Genomic DNA, 24,424 nt, shown 5'->3' with positions numbered 1-24,424 from the left:
TGTTGTTGATAGCAGAGACTTCAGCTGTACCTGTGGCAGGGCTTTGCAGACCAATAATGCCTTGCTCTCCAGCCCATCTTTTGGCTCAGACCCAAGACTTAGGGCAGTGCGGTTTGGAGGTCAGCCTGACTCGCCCCCTCCCTTTCCATTCTAATTTATGTCTGTGCCAGAGTAATCAGGCCTCGAGGTGCCCCAGTTGTCTACCCCCTCCCACCCATGGCCATCTTCTAATTACCATGTAGTTGAAGGAGATTGGTGTCGTGGATATGGTTTTGGGGTGCAGCATAGTAAAGATTAGTTGTAGATGAACACGTTGGAGGCCTTGTGGTTTCTGTAACCCCCTCCAGCCATGACAATATAACTATGTAATGTTTTCTTCTGCTTGTGTGTGTGTTCTCCTTCTTGGCGTGGGGGGGGGGGAGTGTTGTTTCTGTGTGCTTTTGTGAAGCTTGGGACAGAGAAATGATGGGGGGGGGGGAGTGTTGTTTCTGTGTGCTTTTGTGAAGCTTGGGACAGAGAAATGATCCGGTCAAGGAGGTTAAAAGATTCTGGACCATCTCATCGTCACCATCTGGCAGTTGGCTTGGGGGGTTGAACAGCAAGATCTCTGAGGCAACATACTGTTTCAGCCTGAGTGTCATTTGGGGCATGCTGACCGTCAGTGATTCGAATAATGACTTGGTGAGTGGGACATGGCTTTTCTCTGTGCCCTGCTCACCCAGGCCTGCCATCTTCCCGGAGGAGCCCCTCCCCGGGCATCAGCTGCAGAGCTGAGAAGATAATAGCTGGTCAGTGGGAATGTGGTCATGTCCAGACAGAGGAATGTCCCTTGGAAAGATAAAGTATATCTATCTACTCAGAGCAGGTGGAGGGTAGCGGTGGCAGCAGCAGCAGATGCTTGTAAGATGATGATGATGGTGGTGGGGACGGGGAGGGTGGGGTCCTTAATGAATAGAATGGAGGTGTTTCAAATGAAATAGTGAGGAAGGCACCCAGGAGCAACAGGAAAGGAGAGGATTTCAGAGTGGCAGCAACATGCTCCTCTCTGTGCTGTGCTTCTAACCTCCAAGAACTTCCCAGCTCTCCACAGCTGTCTGGGAAGGCCTTACATGTTCAGTCTCTTCTCTGGCTCATTGCCAAGGCAGCCTCAGCCAGGGAGGGGGTGGGGAAGAGGCCCTCCCCAAATAGGCTGATTCACTCTTTCCACTTGGTCCGCTGTGTTGGTGGGCAGATCACACGCCAGCCTCATAAACTCACTCTCCGCTTGTCCATGTGACGTTTATAGCCCCATGGGGAGCTGGCTTTTTAATGAGCCTAATTTGAGACTGTAAGTAGGAGTTTGTAAAACAAACAGTGAGGGGCTTCGGGCCAAAGCTCAGAGTTGCAGCTCAAGTACACAGGGTCACATACAACCCCGCAGACATCCTGAAACTCCTCGGAGTTTGAGGCCACCACACAAAGGTGTTGTCCAAGGAAAGGTCCATAAAAGCGGCCTGTAGGCTCTGTCTTTCCCCAGAAGCCCACAGCGATGTAGCAGGAGACCTTGTGGAAGGCACTGGAGAGTTCTAGCTTTCCAGGGGTGGGTGTGGGGATGGGGGGAGGGTAGAAATGGACTCCAGTGGATCTCTGTGTGAGTCCAGGTTAGATGTTGGTGGACCTGAAGGCCCTAGCACCCCTCCCCAGTGCACAGGCCTGCTAAGGGCTGCCACTGCCCACCCAACCCTCTGCTCTGAAATCTCTGGAAATGAGAGGCTCCCATCCAAAGGCACCTGTATAGGAAACTCAACATCCCCAAGTAGCTTTATTCAATTTCTGTAAGATCTGTTTTTCAAATTAATATTGAGGTGCAGAGTACTGATGTCCATTGATGGATAGCTCTTTTAAGAGTTACCTTTCACTGAGAGGCCCCAGGTGGAAAGGTTCCTCACTTCCCACATGCGTGCTTGGGGCTCCTTGTAAGGAAAGGGATAATGACCAGGGTTTGCTTTGAAAATATATACAGAGAAGCCAATTGAACAATTTCTACACTTAAAAATTCAGTGACATTTATTACATTCTTCAAGTTATATAACCATTCTCACCCCCCTTTTCCTAATTATTCCTCCACTATTAATATAAACTCACCACCCCATAAACTTCCTGTCTAACTTCGAGTTGCTGTTGTCGATTTGGACCCCATATAAATAGTTCTTTAAAAGAGTGCAGTTGTTTAAGGCAGACATTTTGTACTAATTAAGCTAAGAGAATGGTTTAAAGAAGACTTTTAGGGATATTGTTGGTTTATGGTTTTAAGGATTATCTCAGAGAAATAGTTTCAGGGGGGTTTATCCAGCCTCCATAGCTCCAGAAACTCTGGATTCCATGAGAGTTTAAAATTGTGTTCCATATTTCCCCCCATTTTGATTGGAATCCTCTATAGAATTTTTACCATAAGGACTTTCTGACAAGCAGTTCAGTGCTAAAACACTGGGGTTTGATGTGACTCAGGGGCCCTTGCCCCTGCTGAAGTCCTCCTGTCCTGTCTAACCCAAAATAATGGAAACAAACGCAGTGGGCCTATGGAATCAGGTGTACTGTAGCCATTGAAAATGATGATGAAAAACAATATTTGTGGACATAGAAAGATATCTATGAAGCCTTGTTAAGTGAAAGGATGATCAATAAAGTATGTGGTGTGTGGTTCCTTTTAAAAAATTAAAGGCATAGATGTACACGCAAAAGTATAAATGCATATTCAAAAGGCTACAGGAACATTATCCCATCAAGTGATTATCTTAGCATGATAAAATGATGGTCATTTGTATTCTTTTTGCCTATCAGATTTTTATTATTATTATTGAAATCAGCAGTATTTGGAGTTCACTTGGCTGCTGCAGGTAAATGCCTTTTGGTGTGCTCACAAGACCTGCCATCCACGTCCTCGGGAAACTCGGTGTTGTTGGCCAGCACCTCTGTGGTTTCCTGTGTTGGACTGCAGTCATTTCCAACCTAGGAGAACCTGGGAGTGGGGAGTTGCCTTTCAGTTGGACGTCTCCATATGATTTCATCTGAACAAAGAGTTCCACAGTTTAAAAAAAAAAATTCTCTGGAAAACGATTGATGCACAGAAACAATCGTGTATCAGAGAATCACTTCATCTGCAAGTCAGAGAAACCTGACCAATAGGGGTTAGTATCCTCCTGTCTTCCATCCTGCCATCCTTAGCGTGTTAACTCTGGTCACCACCTCATCCCTTCCTGCAGCGCCACAGGAAAAGTGCTCAGACCTGTGTAGCAAGTGGCCGGTCTCCTGGCTGCGCAGTGACCGCTGCTGCGCTATCTTCAGACAGTGGGTCACATTTGAGGAAGCAAGAAGGGCAAAGGCCTGCCAGGCAGTCTTAAACCCTCTGATCTGAAAAAGGCAATCTTGTTCAAAATCCCTAAAGTTTGACTTTGAGCCTGGCTGGTCAGAACCTCATCTAATGGCCAGGAAGTTGTCCCCAAGGACTTGCATTGCTTAGCTGTTCCTAACAGAATTGGGGAGAAGGAGTGGTCACTGGTAGGGTGGAGATAGTTTCAGACTTCCCCTTGTGTTTGTGAACAGAGGTCAAAGTGTCCTGGTACAAAGTGACAAAGTGGCCCAGTACACTTTGAGGGGGATGTGCCCATCTTGGAATGAGTATTGTGCAGGAACTTTCTTCCTATAAAACAGCTTCCTCCCATGCACCTCCTCCACTCCACCATCTCTTCCTCAAACATGACCTCACTCTGCTCTATGTAATGCTGCTTAACAATAAGATGACCAGGGAGTGTTTCTCATCAAGTCTGTGAAACCTCTTTGAGGTTCTCTGAGTAAATGAGGACTTTCTGCGACATCCTGCCTTGACATCCTGTTATATGACAACTTACAGCAAAAGCCCTCTCTTTAGACATTCCCTCTCAACTCCAATGCCTGCTGCAGACTCCTCCACTGGCATTCTCACAGTTCATTGGCATTATATTTGTCTCTATGTCTTCCCTCCCCCTCTAAAGCAGGAACCTGGATCGTGTTTACCTCTGGATTCTTAGCACCCAGCTCAGCATAACTAATAGGCATGTGATGGATATTTGAACAAGGGAGTGGCGAGAAGAGCACAGTGCTAAAATCTCCCTAGCCTGCTCAGAATCTTCTTCCAAATGTGAAGTCATCTATTAACTCGGGACAGAGAACGCCAGGGCCCTCGAGAGTATGTTCTCTGTCTATAGGGTCTCTTGCCCTCTGCCAGCAACCCTTTCTCTGTGTGTCTCTTCTGCATACATATGAACACAGTATGTGAGGGAAGGACATAAACTTTAGACTCTGGCATTCCCAACACACTCAGCATTAGGATGTCTTTGTTCTGACCCAGATTATGTGGCACATGTTATAAATGAGCCAACAGAAATTCTCCTGTTGCCCTTTTGGCCCATACGGACTGATAGATTGAAAATGGCTGCTACTTAAAGTTGATCCAGGAACACAGCAAGTTTTAAAGGTAATCAAACACATTTTTCACTTAATTTGAGCTTAAGTGATGTGGCGCTGTGGGTTAATATGCTGGACTACTAAATCAGCAGTTCAAGCTCACCAGCTGCTGCTTGGAAACCCTGTACAGGGTCACTGTGGGTCAGAACCAACTCGACAGCACTTAACAACAGTGGATTCTAGTTCCCAAAAGTATGAATCTGCTGCCTCAGCTTTTGATGTTTAAGTGTTTCGTGCAAAGCTAAAAAGAAATGACCAGGTTTATAGAAATAAGAGTCCCAAGCAGTGGCCTGGGCAGAATTTGATTGTGGATTTCATGACAACCAGCATGCATCAGCCACTGTGGGATTTTGTAAGCTAGAGGGACCCTCCCGTCCTGTTCCTGCACCGCTGCTTGATTTGTGTGTATGACACTGACCATCATCTGCTTAAAACCCTTCACTGGGTCCGTTGCCCTCAGGACAGATCCAAGCATCCTGGATTCTTGGTGACTGGCACCTGCATCCTGTCCCCCACAGTAGACCTGCCATGCTCCACCCTCCTGCTGTCCAGCCCTCTGAGGAGCTCCGGATTAGTACAGTCCACAAGCTGGGAATGGTTCTGTGCTTTTAAGTGGCTGGAAGAAAAAAAAAACATTGAACAAAGGCTCTTCGGTGGTGCATGGAAATTTATATGGTGTATTGGAGCAGAGCCATGTCTGTTCGTTTATATTGTGTCTCCTCACACTATGCCAGCAGATTGAATAGTTATGATAGAGACCTGCAAAGTCAAAAGTATTAACTATCTGGCCCTTTATAGAAACAGTTTGCTGATCCCTACTTTAGTGATAGCACCAAAAGTGGGTGGGCAGGGGGAGCCTCTCCCCAAGCTACCCCAAATAAACACACAGTCTTAGTACAAATAATGTGCTTGCAAGCACAACTTCAATACAAGCCCTAAAGAATCCCTGCTAACCCTAACCCTCCCCGAACTATCCTGTCCCAAACCCTTCCTTTTATAGGCATTGACACAGACGGCCCTCTTCCCACAGCATTGGGTTGACTGGCTGTGTCAGGGTCTCCAAGGCCACTCCCAGGTCCTGTGATGTCTAGGAGCACTCACAGAACTCTACATGTAACATACTCATAGTTTTGATGTGTTACAGCAAAGGGTGCACATCAGATAAAGGAAAGGTGCATGGGTGGGGTCTGGAGGAAGCTTGGTACAAGCCTCTGAGGGTGAGCTCCCAGCAGAGTCACAGGTGAAGCAAAAAGCTGTGATAACACATGTACGGTACTGTCTACCTGGGGAACTCAGCCGAGCCTAGGAGTCCAGGATTTTTTGTCAGTTGGCACTCCAAGTTCCAGACTCCCAGAAGGAAAACCCCAACTTTGTACAAACAGTTTAGGTGTCATGAACCTCTCTTATCAGAGAACGGTGGGAACCCTCCCAAAATCTGAGTCCCCAGACACCAGCCGAGCCCCAGGCTTTGCAAGCCAACCTTTCCAAGAATAGTAGTCTTGCAGACTTGCTTGTTAACGCTTTTCTGTATATTATATGCTTCCATCCTTCTTCACTAGACTACAAACTCCATGAGGGTAGGTCTCCATCTGATTGCTTCACTATCCTCAGAGCATAGTTGTTTCTGGCACATTCTTATCAGTTGTCACTGAGTCACTCTGACTTAGAGTGAGCCCATGTGTGTCAGAGTACAACTGTACTCCATGGCCGATTTTTCAGAAGTAGATTGCTAGGGTTTTCTTCTTCATCATCATCATCTTTTTTTATTTTTATTTTAGGGTAGGCACTGGATGACAAGGTGGGTTTGAACCACAAGGTCAGTGGTTCAAACCCCACCAGCGGCTCCTGAGAAACCCTAAACAGCATCACTGTGAGTCAGAACCGACTCGATGGCACCCAACAACAACATTGTTAAGTGGGTGAAGGTTTACAGAGCAGATCAGTTTTCCAGTAAACAATTCATATACATTTTGTTTCATGTCCTTGATTACAATCTCCACAAGAGAATATCACTTATCCCACTTCTTTCATGTTTCCTGTTTCCGTTAATCCTCCTTTGTCCTTCTGAACTTTGTTTTGTCTTTGGGTAAGTAGTATTCTTTTGATCTCAAATGACTGATTATTCTAAGGTGTGCATACCTCTCCAGCAACCCTGTATAGGGGTTCTGAGGAGCAGCTTGTGGGTTTGAACTGCTGACCATATGGTTTGCTGTCCAGTGCTGATCCTACAACGCCACAATTGTTTGGCTGAAAATTGAGCCATAGGGTGAGTTCATTTCCAGGGTTGAAGGTTGACTAAGGACCATAGTCTCTGTTCAACCAGTAAGCCTGGTCCTTTTGATTATAATTTTGAATTTTGTTCCATATTTTCTCCCATCTATCCAGGACCTTCTAATGTGATCCCTTTCAGAGAAGATAGTATAGTGGTCGCCAGGCACCATCTAGTTCTTCTGGGCTCAGGATTGTGGAGACTGATATTCACATGGTAGACAAATTATTTCCTCATTTCTATGATTTTCTTCACTCTTTTAACCTTAACCTCCAGACAGGGAGAGACCACTAGTTGCACCTCAGATGGACACTCATGAACTTTTGAGACCCCAGCTGATACTCACCAAAGTAGGATATAGAACATTGTCTTTGTGGATTATGTTTTGTCATTGACCTAGGTGTTCTGGCTATCTTCTGAGGCCCTCTTGGCCACGTGGACTTGAATCTCCAAACTTTTGGTTAACAACTGAACATGTTAAGCATTTGTACCACTCAGGAACTCCAGCACATTATTAAATTATCAATAAATAGTGGTTGAATAAATGAGTGAGTGAAAGAATGATGAACAAATGGCCCATTTTGGGTGAGGGAAGCATGATCTTTATGAGCATGGACCACCATGTCCTATAGAAAAATAATGGTGATAGATAGCCTTCAAGTCATCCCTTGCTCTTTAAGGTGATGAGAGCTTTTATCTGACATCTGATACCAAAAGCCACTAGCCTGGGGACTCAGTGAGACCAATCATAAGAATATTCTTATTTACTCCATGCTAACTATGTTTTAGGCATTTTGCTGAGTGATTGATTTCTTTTCATTCTCCAACAATCCCGTGAATTAAGAGCCATGTGGGGAGTCCTGATTTGGCGCTGTGGATTAATACACTGGACTGCAAAGTTGGTTTGAACCACAAGGTCAGCAGTTCAAGCTCACCAGGCACTACTCAGAAAACCTATACAGAATTGCTATGGGTCGGAACCGACTCGACGGCACTTAACAACAATTAGGCCTGTTACGTAGATGGACAAATTGAAGCTCAGAGAGGATGAGTAACTAGTCCAAGGTTACACCGCTAGTAAGTGGCAGAGCTGGATCTTATATCTCCTCTCTGACTCACTAGACTGGAGAGTCTAGTGGAGAGAGCCCTTTGAAATGGCAAGCTAAGACAACTGAAGCCGGTCATGTTTGTTAGAGGGATTCCAGGGTAGTCAATTTCTGACGAATGCACTCATATTCTATTAATAAACACCTTGGCCAACAGCCCTGGGCCTTATGATGTTTGCCTCTTTTTTTTTAAACCCTTAGCAAGGAATGGCTTAGATTTTTGTATGGGTGCCCCCCCGGCTCATTTTAACCCTTTCTTCCTTCCTGTCTGCTGATACTTGGATACTTCACCCACTTCGCTCCCTTTTCCTGCAGACAGCACTGGTCCTTGTGGGCATGCAGCTCAGGAATCACCCTGGTCACACAACTCACCTCCTCTCCCAGTCCCAACTGCACCCTCACCCCCTAGCAATGAGGGGCCGTTTCCACGAGTGGAGGTCCCAGCTGTGTGGTATAATAATCCGTTCCGACTCTCCCTGTTCTCAGCTGCCAGCACCTAGCACTTGGCCCAGGCAGTAACAGGTGTGGGAAGTGCAGGCACTTCCAAGTGCTTGGCTGTGGGAGGCTCCCACAGGCTCTGTGCAATAGGAACACGGCAGGGCTGAATGTCGGCAAGATCTACTGGAAGTCCCACTGGTGACTTGGCCCCTGACTCACCCTGAGTCATTACCACCTGGGGCCAGGTGAAGGGGCTGGGCCACCAAGGGACTGGTTCTTGGAATGAGGTGAGCACACACACTCTCGCCTTCTGTTAGTAAAAGAGAATGGCTTCTACCCGAGTTTCTGCCACTAGTTAGCATCCTTTCCCCTCGTCTTTTTGGGTTTTTAAAAATGTTCATTTTGTGTATGTGAAATTCAGCCATTCTACAGGTGCCCAAGTCAGCGGCAGTTAGTACATCCAATATTGTACAATGAGCACTTCTATCTAGTCCTGGTGGCACTGAGGATAAGCACTGGACTGCCAACTACAAGGTCGGTGGTTCAAACTCACCCGCAGCACCTCGGAAGCCCTATACAGGGTCACTGGGAGTTGAAACCAACTCAAAAGCACTTAACAACAACATCTAGTTCCAAAATATTTTCATCACTGCAAAAGGGACCTTCACGCAGTCAATCTGCACACCTTATCTTTCTCTTAAAGTACTATTTCCCTTTGTGTGCCTTTTTTCTGTTTTAACCATCATGAACTTATAAGGAATTTTTAAAAATAATTTTTAAAATATTATTTTAAAAAAAAATCTAACTGCTCTAGAGTGAACTCCAACTCTATGTGCCCATAGGGGCATCTACATATGGAGAACTGTGTTCCATAGGGTTTTCAGTGGCTCATTTTTCAGAAGTAGGTCTTTTTTCTGAGGTTCCGCTAGGTGGGATAACATCAGCAGCCAGTCAGTCAGCAGCCAAGAACTTAGCTGTTTGTGCTATACAGGGACTCCTTATTAAAATGCAGATGATCATTATTTTAAAATGTAATTAGAAGAAAAAAGGATGAAGAATAATTGGGGGGAAACCACCTAAAATTCTCTCATCCCAAAATAACCATTTTTGATATTAGATGATTGCCATTCTGGGTCCTTTATAGGTAATTACATAACTGTTGTTGTTAAGTGCCATCAAGTCAGTTCTGACTCATATTGACCCTGTATAAGGTTTCTGAGGAGCGACTGGTGAGCTTGAACCACCAACCTTGTGGTATAAAGTAACCTGGAGGTTGAGTGCATATCCTATAGTGCCACATCAGGACTCCCAATTAGATAATGTGCATGTCATAAAAAACAGTAACTACTATCTTAACTATTAATTAGATAATGGTGGTGGTGGTTATGTGCCGTGAAGTCGCTTCTGCCTCATAGGACCCTGTACAGGGTTTCCAAGACTGCAAATCTTACAGGAGCAAAAAGCCTCATCTTTCTCCTGGTGGTTTCAAACTGCTGACCTTGATGTTAGCAGCCCAATTATGACATGCACATTTTTCCTTTTCTGTTTTAAAAACTTAATTTCAGATCAGTAACTTTCTGCCATATTTGAAACAATGGATATTTGCTCAGAAGAAACATTCTGTTCCCCTTTCATTTCTCCAAGGATATCATCCACCCACCCCCACTTCCCTTCAACAGGGGTGGGGAACATCCAGCCCGCGGGCCGTATAAGGTCTGTGAAATCATTTGGTCCAGCTCTGCCAAGGCAACTGCAGTTCCAGCCATCACATTAGGGGTGAGTTAATTAAATGTTTGACCAAATACAGCAGGCTAATTTTTAAGTTGATACTTTTGTATGGTACATGAGTGATGTTATAGATTTTGGCAGAAAAAAGGTTCCCCACCCCACTCTACTTCCCTTACAACAACTGATTTTATGGCCCCAATAAATCATATTCATTGTAAAAAGTTTACAAAGCAGAGTATTTCAAAAGGCATTTTCATAACCCTACTATATTATGCCCCTCTTACCTTGTGGCAGTCTGTTGCTTGAGTTAACAAGAAGGCAGATAGTTGAGGGGGCTGACTATGTTCTTTCTCCATCCTTAAGCTGTGGTGTGTGTGTGTGTGTGTGTGCACGCATGGGCATTGGATGTATGCCTTTATACAAAAGTGACACATATTGCAGTTTGCACCCCTACCATGGATTCTGGAAAGCTTATGCTGAAGGAAGTGAACATGGGCTGGGCTTTTCTTGAGAGACAGTAGTTCCAAGACTCTTGATTCCTGCGTCACTCAAGCTCTTGACATGTTACATCAGTACTTGAGACAGGCCACTCAGAATCTCTGAAAAAGTATTCTAAATAAGTGAGAGTTTTTTTCTACAGGAAAAAAAAAACTCGTTCTAATGTTCATGTTCTGCCCGCGCACTGCCCAATGTCATGGCTATTGCTGGGGTTTCCAGGGTTCACACTTAAGGTTGAATTTCGTGAAATTGATCTAGTTGGTTACTCTGACATTATTTTACTGTCTTGCAAAGACAGGGAATGGCAGCAAGCAGATTGTATTTTATTAGCTTTTTGCTTCAAAGAAATTAAACAGCAATCTATGATCTCGGCTAGCTTTTTACAGATACCAGACGTTATCTACTCAGTCTTTGACAGGGTTGATGTTTACCTTAATTCAGCGTTTGCCAAATATTTCTACTGAGGATCCCAAGGCAGCTTCCACTGCCCTGAATGGCTGTCTGAGTTTTATGGTGGCCCCTCTTTCCCCATCTAAATAGTCACCCAGCTTGGGGCCCCTCTGAAAATTGAGGAGCCAGCCCTGAGGTTAGAAGTCAAAGCTGCTGTTGTCCGCTGGAAGGAAAAGAGGTAATGCCAGCATTAGCTCGGGCAGGCCCAAGACTATCAGAGATTCCAAAGGGAGGTTAATTCTGGCCCCCTATTCAGGGTGTGGTTTGCTTTTTGGGAGAACTGGGGGGTGCTGGCAGTGAATGTGTTGAAGTCTTGCAGCTTTGATCTCATCCTGGCTGAGTCTCTGCCCCTGGCTCAGTCATAAATGTGAGTTGTTATTGTACTGGTTCATGGTGAGCTCTGGCGCCCTGGGCCTAACTTAACCAGAAGAGCACCTTTAGCTGATGGTGGGCTGAAAACTCGGCCAGAGGAAGGTGTGAACTAGAACTGATTATTATTTGTGTTTAATTTCCTGACCTTCCAAAAAGAAGTGGGGCAGAGCTCAGTGCTAACAGAAGTGGGGGCTGGTAAAAGGAGGGTTCTGTCCCCGTGTCTGAGTGGGCCTCAACACCAAGCTCCCTTCTCTTCCTTGAGTCTCAACCACAGACCTGTGTAAGAAACAGTGTGGTGTGGGGCTGGCAAATGAAGCTCCAGAATAACAGCAGGTTTGAGTCCCACCTCAGCTGTGTGCTATTTTGTGACCTTACACCAGTGGCCTAGCCCCTCTAAACCCCTGTCCCCCTTTGGTCAATGGGGAAGCTCACTAGAGGTGCATCTATGGAGAATTACACCTATAGCAATTCTGAGTGATTAAATTGCTGAGTGATTTCTCACCACTGTCAGTGGATACTGCAGCGGTCAGTAGAAACTGCTCAAGTGGTGCCCAGAGCACATGCCATCCTGGCCAGACCCTAAAAACACCTCTGCTACTCATAGTGCCCTCCCCAGGGTCTTTGTGTAGATTCAAATGCAAGTTTGGTCCAATCCCTGGCATGATATAGTTAATGCAATCGTTTGTGGGGAAAAAATGGAATGAAAAGGTAATGGAATTTTTCCATGAACTTTTTGAAGCCTCCACCCCTATTTATTATGAGTCCAGGATTAAAACCTGCTTCCCAAACCCAATTCAGAACTCTGCCCTTCTCTCTTCATGACTCCCTCCCCCACATGTTCTTCTCACTTGAACTCTTCATCCTCATAATATAGTGTGTTTCGTCTTGAGATCGATTCTGCCCAAGAACTAGATGAACTTTCAGTTATCTTGGTGAATCATTTTTTTACATGGATGATTGGCAACCAATCAGTCAGGCATATTTCACTCCTCTTCCTGATTTTTCTTCTCATTTCCTCCTTCCTCTTGCTTCTGTTATTGGTAAGTGTTGTCATCGAATCAGTTCCATCTCACATTGGCCCTGTATAAGCTTCAACCCCTGACCTTGTGGTTAACAGTCCAGTGCTTGTCCTATAGTATCACACCAGGACTCCTGCCCCTGCAACCTCCCACCCCACCCCATCCCACCCCACAAAAACCTCTTTGGACCGAGAATGTCAATGACATTTAATTTTTTTTAGCTCCATCTGTCATGGGATCTCAACTGGGGTCTCTTTGGGGGAAAAAATGCATATTTCAACTTTTCAGCACTTTTAGTATCACTAATATACAACAGATCCGTTTTGGAAGAAGTGCAGCCAGAGTGCTCCTTAGAGGCCAAGATAGCCAAACTTCATCTCTCATACTTTGGACATATTGTCAGGAGGGACCAGTCGCTGGAGAAGGATATCATGTTTGGTAAGGTGGAGGGTCAGAGAAAAAGAGGAGACCCCCAACTAGATGGATTGGCCAAGTAGCAGCATCGATGGACTCAAGCATGGCAACAGTAGTGAGGTTGGCCCAGGATCAGGCAGTGTTTCTTTCTGCTATGCATAAGGTCGCTATGGGTCGGTACCGACTCAATGGCACCTAACAACAACAACAACAACAAATATACAACAGAAGTCCTGGTATGGTGCTGTGGGTTAACACTGGACTACAAAGTCAGTTTGAACCACAGGGTTGGCAGTTGAAGCTCACCAGGTACTCCTCGAACCCCTATACAGGGTCGCTATGGGTCAGAACCGACTCGATGGCACTTAACAACAACAACAATATACAAAAACTGGGTACTAGATATAAAATTCCAGATCAGAGACTGGAAGCACTTTTTAAAAAGATGGGAAAGGTGGATGGTGTGGCTGTTTGGAAACCGTTCAGTGGGACAATGTAATTTTTATTTTCATAAGTTTCTGGATGAATCCTTACCCAAGCTCTCAGCTCCTAAGAAAAGTGGCAGAAGATGATGCCATGCCAATTTCTTCACAAGGGCAATAAAACAGTAATCCTCTGCATCCCAGTTTTAATTTCACAGAAATGGGGCCCACACAATAGCCTTTGCCGTATTCACAAAGAGCATCCCTGGATCTGGTTAGGGATGGGAGAGAATGCTGCACCCTCCCATCCTCACACATATCTGGGCCCACTGGAGTTCATCTGTCCCACAGAGGACATTTACAAGTGTGGGGAGAGCTCTGTTAAAGGGGTTGTGGAGTTAGGAGGACAGCTTGATGGCTTTTTGATGAATGGTCATAAAAGCTAAATTATAAAACTTTCCAGTTTTACACAAAAAGAACATCGTCTTTACAGTTAAAATTGTATGTGGTGGTGGGAGAGGGTGTTGTGTAGCTGTAGGGAAACAATAGGAAATCCTAAAAAGCAGGGTCTATTTGTTCTACTGTGAACAATCCAGAACTTAAATGGTGGGAGGAAAGGAAGAGCAAAGCTAAGCAAAACCAAGGTTTTCAGGGTACACTTCTGTGCTGGAACTCACTCTGAAGTCAGTCAGAGACTAGAATCTTGGGGTTAGAGACACGAGAAAACACAAAATTGACCCCCACAATTTATAGAGAAATGAATGAAGTCCCCATGGACTCAGCCTTTGGACTCAACCCTGCTTTTGAAAAATGTGTGCTTTCAAAGTCTGGTTCATCACCCCAATGTTCTTCTGTCTGCTTCTGACCAGGGGTGCTGGTTTGAAAGAGCCAGGCCCTCTGCATGTTGAAATCCGGAGGAATTCCTGGTTAACTTTCACCAGGACTAGGAGGCCAGGTTTCCGGTCCTGGGTTTTCATCTAACTAAATAGCGCCACCTCTGGGTGAGAATTGCCTGGGAAAGAGAGCGTTACCTTCTACCCAGCCCCGGAAAGTAGTTTGGAAAAAGGAGAGGACCAGGTGTGCTTAGCTTTCTCAGCTTCACTGACTTCCTCGGGGCCTCTGGGAGTTTCCCCAGATTTCTGGCAGAATTCTTTTCCTCCCAGATTTCAGAGAAGAAAGACTATCATGTGTTCTTACCTATGAAAACGTGCTTGTAGTTCTTCGTGAGGGTAATGAGGAGCCATTGAAGGGGTAGTACAACCACAGTAAGAAATGGTGGTCTGAACAGAGGTCATAGCAGTGACAGATTTTTTTAAAAAAAGTTATTTCGGCAGTAAAAAGCCACAAGTCTTAGTGGTTTTTGGTGGTTGTTGGGGAGAAGGGAGAGAGGTGATAAGAATGACTCATAGGTCACTCACTGGGAACTGGGTGGACCTGGTGATGTACCTGCTGAAGGGACAGTGGAGGAGGGGGCTTTGTGGAACCCGAGAATGAGTTCTGTGATGGAAGATTATGGTTTAAGATTTTAGATAGAGATTGAGAAATGTAGAGAATTCACGTGCAGTGAAAGTATATTTGAGTAAAACATTGCTTCTAAAGAAGTGCTGGTTTTATAGAAGAGGTTTTAAAAGAGACCAAAGATAGCTTGGCCTGGCCTTGCTTACTGGTTCACACACTGTGATCCATTTCACTGTAACACTGATTGGAGTGAGGCATGTGGTTTTTCTCTAACTTTGTGTAGAATTCAACAGGGATGATTTTGGACATCCATATTAACTCATATAGGGCTAATGCGAGATCTTCCAGCATGTTTCCTCTTCCATCATGATTGTAATAGGCAATTTCCCTAAGGATTTTGCTAAATGGGAGGGGGTGTGTGTGAGGAAAATAGGTACCTTTTTTATTCTCTCTCTCTCTCTTTCCTCATTTTTAATCCCCCTTTCCAAAATGAGCTTGTCTTGGGCCCATATGTTAAAGTTGGGAATTTGTGTAGAGAAAAGAAGGTATTGACGTGTTGAAAGCATTTAATGCAAATGTTTTCTGTCACCATTGAGAATTGCTAAGGAACAAGCTTCTGTGGGAGAGGGAAGAATGCAGGATTGACATAAAGAAGGCTTTCTTAAGGAGCAGATTTGGAAGGCAAGTTGTGGAATTGCATTCTGGGAAAATCACACAGAATAGGAGGAGTTTCATGCGAGGCCTCCAAGGACCCTTGGCAAGCCATTGAGCTGGTTCCTACCCATAGCAACCCTGTATAGGGTTTCCGAACCGCCAACTTTGCAGTTCAAACAACCTTGCAATCCAGCGCATTAACTCACAGTGCCACATCAGGACTCCAAGAAATGCCTAAAGACCCATTTAAAGGAAAGTCATATTTCTGGATCTTTGCATTTCCTTCTGTCAAATCCCAGGCCGAAAGAGAATGCTCTTCTCTCAAATATTATAGGTGTCGCTTAATTTGCTAGAGGACAAGGTGGCCAAAGTTAGACAATCTCTGTATATCAGCAGTTGGGAGAATCAAGAGATGGGGCTTCCTAGCCCCAATTCAGTTTCGGGCCCTTGGTAACCTTGGACAAGCCCCCTTCTTGGGGCTTCAGTTTTCTCATCTGTAAGGAGAATAAGAATTATAACCTCATGGAAGTGTGTGGGGATTAAATGTGATCTTGAATGTAAAGTTGTTATTATAGTACCTGACACATAGTATTCACTCACTTCAACTCAGCTACGGAATAGCCATTCCACCTGAAGAATCAATTAGTAGAAAAAGTCTTTAAAATGTAAACGTAGCGTTATGATGCTATCAATTTCTATTATTAATAGTAGGCTGATAATTATTTTTGCTCCAGTATTAAGTGAGAGTCCCTTTGGGTGGTGAAGACTGGGAAAACGTGAACAATTATTAATGGAGCCGCCGGTTCCTGTTACTGGATCCACTGACATAATATTTCTCTCAGGGATCCTTTGACAAATCTGCCGAATTTCCTATTCCCTCGCCCTAAGCACTGTGGATTTGATCCACATGTCCCGTGTTCTTTCTGTAGATTAATAATGGAGATGCAGCGGGGGCTCTGGGTGTGTGTAGAACCCTACCCAGCTGTTTGGCTTGTCTGTGGGGTTTCTTTTGTAGTAAGGTCGTTTTCTCTTTTGTTTTTCTTCTTTCAGTGATCAGAGCCAGCTCTTCCTCTCTGTGTTTGGTTACTCAGCTGTCAGGGAGTAAGTTAGGGAACGGCCCCCCCTAGCCTAGGGGAGGAGAGGGGACCCCATTGTGCCCGGGTCCTCCTCCCACAGAAACAAGCTTTGTGGAAGTGCTTGGATGCTGAGTCAGCTCTGGATGTGATGAGAGGGAAGCTGCCATCCAGGATGGTTGATGAGGCTGGTGAGGGGGTGGGCCCCAGTCACAGCAAGGCAGCACTTCTGGAACAGGGCACTGGGAGACTGCATGGGGGAAGGGCAGGTTAGGAGGCAATATTGATCCGCCTACGTATTGACCTTTGACCTACAGAGTGGTCAGAGAACACTACCAGCACCTGGGCAGGAGGTGGACGCGTTTGCTCCATGAAATAGTGTGGAGGTACTCCCGAGTGGCTCATACGGCAGTACTGACGCATGCACAAGCCAGGCCTTGGTGGTGTTCTCAGCATACTCTGGGCTTACAGAGAGTCGGTCCCTGGGTGGTGCAAATGGTTAACATGCCTGGCTGCTAGCTGAAAGGTTGGTATTTGAGTCCATCAGAAGTACCTTGGAAGAAAGACCTGGTGATTTCCTTGTGGAAAAACCAGCTATTAAAAAGCTTATGGGTTGCAACCATGTAATGAAGCAAAGTGTATGTTTTATTGACTGTAAACCTGATGATCTGCTTGCTCTGTAAATATTCACTCAATTCACAATAAAAAGTTTTTTTTAAAAAAAAAAGAGGAACACTTATGGAGCACAGTTCTACTATGACACACATGGGTCACCGTGAGTTGGTGTCACGGCAATGGCAGATGGTTAAGGTTACACGTCTTAGAGCCAAGCAGGCCTGGATTTGAACCCTAGCTCTACCACTTAGTTGAGCAAGTTATTCAAACTCTCTGAACATCCCCATAACTCTTTGCCGTCGAATGGATTCTGACTCATGGCGACCCTGCAGGACGAAGTAGAAAACCGTAGGGTTCTTCAGTTAGCTGCCAAGTGATTAACCAGTGTTCCACCAGGGCTCCTAACTGAGGCATAGAGCAGTTATGTAACTTGCCCAAGACCACACCATTGGTGAAATGGCAGAACCAGAATTATGAACCCACACATTTGGGCTCCACACCCCTGTCTTAACCATTCTGCTGTGCTGTTGTTGCTAAATGTCTCTTGTGCAGGACAGGAAATGCTAACCAGCATTTACCCACATCCCAGGGGCTCTCCAGTTATCTCAAGGAATTTAAAGAGATTTTCCCAAACATGAGAGAGTAAATTCTCACGGGTACTTTTCTTTAAAAAGATTTTTTTTTTAAGGGATTGGACAACATAGATGCATGATCAAAGAAAGATCAGCTATCAGAAATTGGGATCCCTGTCTAGACTCTGATTGCAGCCAGAGTCTTAGGGGCCACGTGCCTTTGAAGACTGGCATGTCCCTTTAAACCAGACTGCGTTTGCTTTTTTGCTGCTTTCTTTCGAAGCCACACAATGAGTTAGAGAAATGTACATGCTGTCACCCTCTGAGATTGATGCTGACAGTTCTGTTCCTCTGTTGATGAAATATTCATGAAAAACCCTAACTGGACTCAGCCAGGGCCTGGGACACAGCCCTTTTGGAGTGAGAAGGTAGATCCCTTTCTCTGTGGTTTCCCCTGAACACGGGGAAGTAAGAAGACTCAGAGGGTGACGTGGGTGATGCTTGGCTGGCACAGTGGGCACTTACATCTCACTCAGCCATCTCCTGAGCTCCATGAAGGCAAAACCAGGTCTCTGTGTGACCCCAGAACCAGAGTGCAGTATGGGGCCTGGTCAGGTCAAACACTGTAACTACTCCCTGAATGAAGAAATGAATAAACGCAGGGTTTCTTGTATAGCCCATGAGCCATAGTAGACCAGTTTCCTTCAGCAGTTCCACGAATGCAGACTCGGTGGCATCATCTTGTGCTTTTCTTGAGTTGTATCCATGTTGGTAGCGATAACTCCTGTTCTTTCATTTGTAGTAGTATGCCAATTCCTGTGTGAAGATACCATCCTCCATCATCCATTTATTCATTCTCCTCATGAAGGGAAGGATTTAGGCTGCCACATATCCCCATCATCTTTTTTTAGAGCTTTGTTGTTGTTGAGTGCCATTGAGGGTCATAGGGACCCTGTATAGAGTTTCCAATGAGCGACTGGTGAGTTTGAACCATCAATTCTGTGGTTCAAACTGACCTTGCGGTCGAGTGCTTATCCTAACACATGGTTAATTGCTTAGAATATTGTTGAATGAAAAAGAGAGAGGAAAGTGAGGAGGGAAGGAAAAAAGGAAGGGAAGGGAGGGAAGGAGGTGTGGAGGAGAGGAAGGGAAGGGAGGGGAAGGAAGGTCTCTTACTTGAAATCACTAAGTGGGCCGTGCCTCTACTCTGGGCCCCATCACACCATGCACAGTAAAGCTGGGAGAGGTTTGCTTAGTGACCTGCTCTCCCAGAAGAAGCCGGGGAGCAGAGCTGACACTGGCTGCCAGTCTGAGGCCTCCTTCCCTGGTGTGACCTGCTGCCTTATTTTCACAGGTGTACTCTCGCTCCCAGCCTACTTCAGTCCCTACAATGGCGGGTCCCTGAGCCACGATGAGCGGGCTGATGCCTATGCCCAGCTGGAGCTGCGGACCCTGGAGCAGTCTCTCCTGGCCACCTGCGTAGGGAGCATCTCGGAGTTGAGTAAGTTGGCAACCCATCTAGCAAAAGGTGGGGAGAAGACTGGGAAGGGCTCAACTTGGGGTTCTGATCTCGTAGTCTGTGCTCTTGCCTTCCCTGGGTCCCCCAAACACATGTGGTGTGGCCAGCATGTTGACTTCATCTCACCCAAATCTGGATTTCTGGATTCTCTTGAACACTCAAATCGTCTAGCATCAGCATCGTGCCTTGTTCTTCCACCGTAGCCATCAGTGTGGGAGCAAGGTAGTTACCAAGTGCCGCAGACCTTGTCATCTGACAGCTGGCCGACTTCATTTGTTTTGCCTGCTTGACCTCAAATCATGTAACCAATTGCCAGCAAGTTGACAACGCCGTGTGTGTCCGAGGACAACTATGCTCCATGCAGTTTTTAATGACTGATTTTTTATTTTTATTTTTTTTAAGTACATTACCAGGCCTTTCTTTCAAGGACCTCTGAGTGGACACAAACCTTTCAGTTAGCAGCTACATTTACAGACAATACTCTTTAGAAAGAAGTTAACCCTGGCACTCTAATCTAGAAAAAGGAGATAAAAGCAGAGGTACCGTGGCAGGAAGAGAGAGTGGTTGGCTGGTTCCTGCCCCACTGCACTGCTCAGGTGAAACCTATTGGCCTAGGTCATTCGTATTTGACAGCTTCTTCATGAGACCATTATAAAAGTCTACCCTTCTAACCTCTCCCGATCGTTAGCCCAGGTACTTGAGAAATCACCTCTCATACTTCTCCCACTTGCCAGCCCTCATTCTGTAATGAGACCATGGAGTGGGTGGGGTGGGGTGGGGGTGGAGGGGGTCAGTGCCATACACCCCAGGTGGTAGCAGTTCAGGGAGAGACAGTATCACTCAGCTCCAACCTTCTGCATTTGTGATTTCTTTGTGTTTTCTGGGCCTGAATAATGATAACAGGACTCAGCTTGCTCTCTCCCTCTACTCTTCCTCCCTCTTCCCAGGACAGGAAGAGGAAGTTCAAGGTCCCAGAGTCATTCCATATGAGGCGCTTCATAAAGTTCATAGAAAAAGTCCATCATCTTTCTATTCTATTTTTCCACAAACTTTTTAAAGCCCCCTCATAAGGGACCAGGACAGAAAGGGAGATTTCAGCTCTCTGTGTCTCAGCTACATGGCAGCAGTCAGGGTCACCAGCTTCCCCCCAAGAGGGGGCCCTGCAGGAAGTGGGCTCAAGGGTGTAGGTTGATGTCAACTCTGACTAATATCCCCTCAGATGGTCTTCGGGGCCACGGAGAATCTCCTGGCCTGAAGATGTGCCAGTTTCAAACTTCTCAGTCTCTTTTCCTACCTCCCTCTTGTCTTCTCTCCCTTCATCCTATCTGCCTTTGCCATTGAACATGCCAGAGCTAGCTTGTGGAAGAATGTAGACAAGGAGCAGAGTCAAGCCAGCCTGGTTATCCAGCCCGAGCCTCCGACGCCTGAAAGGGTCCAGCTTGGCTGCAGAGCCAGCTGTGCTGTGCTCTGTCCCATGGATCACTATGGGTTGTAACCAACTCAACATACAACAATCCTTTGGAAAGTAGATTGCCAGGCATTTCTTCTGTACAGCTGCTGGTTAGTGTGACGGACACACTTAGCCCTCAGTCCACTGGAGAATGCCACTTAACAATAACAATGAGGAAACTGGGTCGTAGAGGAGAAAAGTGATTTTTCCCAAAGTCAGAGCAGGGGGTTGATTCCTGATGTGTCTGATGCCAGCAGCTACACTTTTCATCATTTAGTGCCATGGACTTCCTAGACGAGGTTGGTAGCCCGGCGACCAGAGTCTCAGGGCAGGAGACGTCAAGGTGGGAGTCTTGAGGTGACCGTCATGCCCCTGTCTCCGTACAGGCGACAGCCTAGCCCAAGGGGAACAGTGTCTCACACTGAAAACATGCCTAGGGGGATTCTGTTCTTCCCCTCAGCCCAGAGCCACATCCTGGTGGTCTACCTTCTCAAACTGCCCCAGTTTTCGTTTACCTAAGTAAGGGCTGTCTCAGACTGGATCATGTCACACCTCAGAGCAACACTCACTGTAAAACCCCAAATCCTCACCACCATCTGGTTTCATCGTCCATCACTCTTGCTGACCCTTCTCCAGTAACCTTGGCCTCCTGACCAAGTCCACTCCCTCTTCACCCAGGCCCTTTGCGTTATCTGTGCTGTGTGCCTGTGATACCCTTCCTCCCACCTCTTGTTGTTAAGTGCCGTCGAGTCAGTTCCTACCCATAGCGACCCTGTACAGGGTTTCCGGGGGTGTAAATCTTTACGGGAGTAGAAAGCCTCATCTTTCTCCCGCGGAGCAGCTGGTAGTTTCGAACCTCTGACCTTAAGGTTCGCAGCCCGATTCGTAACCACTACGCTACCAGAGCTCCTCCTACCTCTAGATCACCATATAAATTCCTCCTTTATTTTCTTCAAGTTTCTGCCCAAAGGGTACCTTCTCAGATAGACCTTCCCAGTCTTAAGGAGCCCTCACCTTCATTACTCTGTGTCTCCTCTTCTGACCTTATCTTATTCCAAACACTTACCATCATTTGACGGTTATTATATAGTTACTTGTAAAGAATTATCTCTCCTTTGACAAGAATGCTGGCTCCATGAGAATAGAGACTTTATCTGTTTTTCCCCCTGCTGTATCCCAGGGCTTAGACTGGTGTGCTGTACATAGACTATCTGACAGGACTATGTGTGTGAAGGAATCCCACACTATATGTGTCTCCTTAAACTCACCAAGGCTTGGTCCCCATCATGGTCCAGCTACTTGTTGGGGCCAAGAAAAGCATCCCCATAGCCTCTTTCCACAGACAGTAAAGCAGGCTGTAGTATCATGTTGACCCATCTCCCTCCCTGTGAAACCAGGATTTTCACTAAACCAGAGTTAAAGCAGGGAGGAGATTGAGGTGGAGACACATACTGCAGGTTTTCTCCCAGAGACTAAAGAATTGAATGAGGCAAGTGATACTTGGCACTTGGTTCCTAAAAATTTACCCCGGTTTTTACTTGCATCAACTCCACACACCTCGCCAAGACCAGCCTGCCAGGTCAGTTCAGAAGTTTCCTTCTTGTCTCTGGTTCAGCTGCACAGATAGTTTAGGTATATGAGTTTTTCTCTGCCCCTTTGCACCCATGAATATTTAAACGGGAGGGAATAAGAAATAAACAAAACACTTCTTTCTAAACATGTCCAGATATTGTAAGCTGGCTTTTGAAGACAGAACCAAATTCTAGACTCTCTTCTGCTGTTTTTATTTGATGGCTCGTAATGAGGTTTGGAAAGAGCTGAGTGAAACTGACAGCACCTCTGATCAAGTCCTTTGTAGGTCACAAGGAGTGAGGGTTTATCTTTCCATCCCTGGTGGGTGTTTTTGGGCTTCAGAGTGAGGTTTAATCCAAGTTTAGGAACAATTGAGTCTCAAGTACAAGGAAGTTTCCAAAGAGCCTCTGTATTAGGCTCATGCTAAACCAAGACTCCCAGCATAGCGTGGGTGGTGGGGATTTTAGTCTGGAGCTTTTATAAAATGCAATAAAAAGCAATTATCAAGAAAAATGTAGTAAAAGTTGTGCAAAATGCAAGCCCGATTTTCACACTCTGGTAGTGTAGCGGGTACAAATCAGGCTGCTAACCTCAAGGTCAGCAGTTCGAAGCTACCAGCTATTCTGCAGGAGAAAGATGAAGCTTTCTACTCCCATAAAGATTTACAGCCTCGGAAACCCTGTACAGGGTTGCTGTGGGTCAGAACCGACTTGACAGTACATAACAACAACAGCAGTAATTAGATTAGATAGATGTAGAATTGTGGTGTCAAGTTGCTATACCTTTTTTTTTTTTTTTTTTTACCGACTTGACAGTACATAACAACAACAGCAGTAATTAGATTAGATAGATGTAGAATTGTGGTGTCAAGTTGCTATACCTTTTTTTTTTTTTTTTTTTAAAGCTTACCATTTTTTAGGAGTCCCTAGGTGGCACAGATGGTTAACACTAACTGAAAGTTGAGGTTCAAGGCCACCCAGAGATGCCACAGAAGAAAGGCCTGGAGATCTGCTGGTGGAAAATCAACCATTGCAAACCCTGTCAGGCACAGTTCTGCTCCGACACACCTGGGATTGCCATGAGTCAGAATTGACAGCAACTGGGTAGTGGTCTCTGTCTCCGAACCAAATTTGTTGGGAACCAGCAACAGACAGTTCATGGACCCGGCCCAGTTTGCAGACCACACTTTAAAGAACAGTGTGTGGCATCAAGAGCATGTGTTTGGGAAGCAGTTTAAGTCCTAGCTGATACACTGACTAGTTGTGCAAACAGGACAGATCATTTCACTTCTGTGAGCCTGTTTTCTGGTCTGTAAAAAGAAAGATGAAATGAGATTGTATCTATCTTTTCTTGCCTATCATAGAGCCTAGAAAAATGTAAGCTAGCATGGAAGAAAAATCACCATGGGGAACATGTCCAAATTGAGCTGCTTTCTTTGGAGGTAAATGTGTTTTGCAGAGCTGTGTAAGTTTCTGTGTAAGTTTCTAAACTCAAGAGCAGGGTCTATAGGAGGGCTTGAAGCCAAGAGGCTTCTGTCTCCAGGTGCCATTCGGCCACTTCCTTGTGTCCCTGAACCTTTAATGAGACTGTGTTCCCGGGTCCCTTTGAGGAAAGTCTTAGGAGAGACTTCTGTTTCTTTCCTGCATTCTGGATGGAAATGGGCTGCCAAAGAGTACTACACCAATAACAATGAAACGACAATAAAAGTAATTAATGATAATGACTTCTACCTTGTTGAGCCTTTGAAATGATATTTCAACAGCAGTTCTCTTTGATGCTATCTCAGACAATTTCATTTCTCCTTCTTGTGGTCCTGCCAAAAGTTATAACATTTAGACCTGGAAAAACAGGAGCCAGGTTTCAATGAATCGCTGCTGTTTCAGCCTGGTGGTTGCTGGAGCCAGTTTGTAACACCCAGGAACTTGGAGGGCAGGGCTGGGATGCGGCATTTCAGAGCTCAGCCTCCACCTGTTCTAGGAAATGTGGGGCAATGGGAACCTGTAGGCAGAGGTCCTAGAAGAAAGCGTGCAAAGAAAGAGTGGCCTTTAGGGTAGAATAATAATAAAAATAGTGACACTGGTCATAATGTTATATCTAGCCTTTACTGAGTATATACTTAATGCCAAGCACTACATTAAATGATTTGCATTGATTGTTTCTTTGAGTCCTCAAAGCCTGTGGAGGAGCCGCTATTGTTGACACTTTACAGGTGAGGAATCTGCCGCTCAGATGCATAACTTACATGATTTGAAGCCAGGCGCACCTGACGTTGAAATCTGTGCTCTCATCACTGTACCTAGTGACAGGTTTGAG

The 24,424-nt window shown here is 45.6% G+C and overlaps 1 protein-coding gene across 1 annotated transcript in view; it reads left to right on the top strand.

Annotated features, from left to right (window-relative positions):
• Positions 1–24,424, top strand: part of ABTB2 (ankyrin repeat and BTB (POZ) domain containing 2) — a 206,348-nt gene that overhangs the window by 138,969 nt on the left and 42,955 nt on the right. The window contains exon 2 of the mRNA XM_006864882.1: positions 18,925–19,071. Within this exon, the coding sequence (XP_006864944.1) occupies positions 18,925–19,071 (147 nt within the window). The remainder of the gene's footprint in view (positions 1–18,924; positions 19,072–24,424) is intronic.

This window comes from Chrysochloris asiatica, unplaced genomic scaffold (assembly GCF_000296735.1).
Source record: "Chrysochloris asiatica unplaced genomic scaffold, ChrAsi1.0 scaffold00072, whole genome shotgun sequence".
In the NCBI taxonomy this organism is placed as follows: domain Eukaryota; kingdom Metazoa; phylum Chordata; class Mammalia; order Afrosoricida; family Chrysochloridae; genus Chrysochloris; species Chrysochloris asiatica.
The sequence above is the reverse complement of the archived record's forward strand: the minus strand, read 5'-3'. Positions and strand labels throughout refer to the sequence as shown.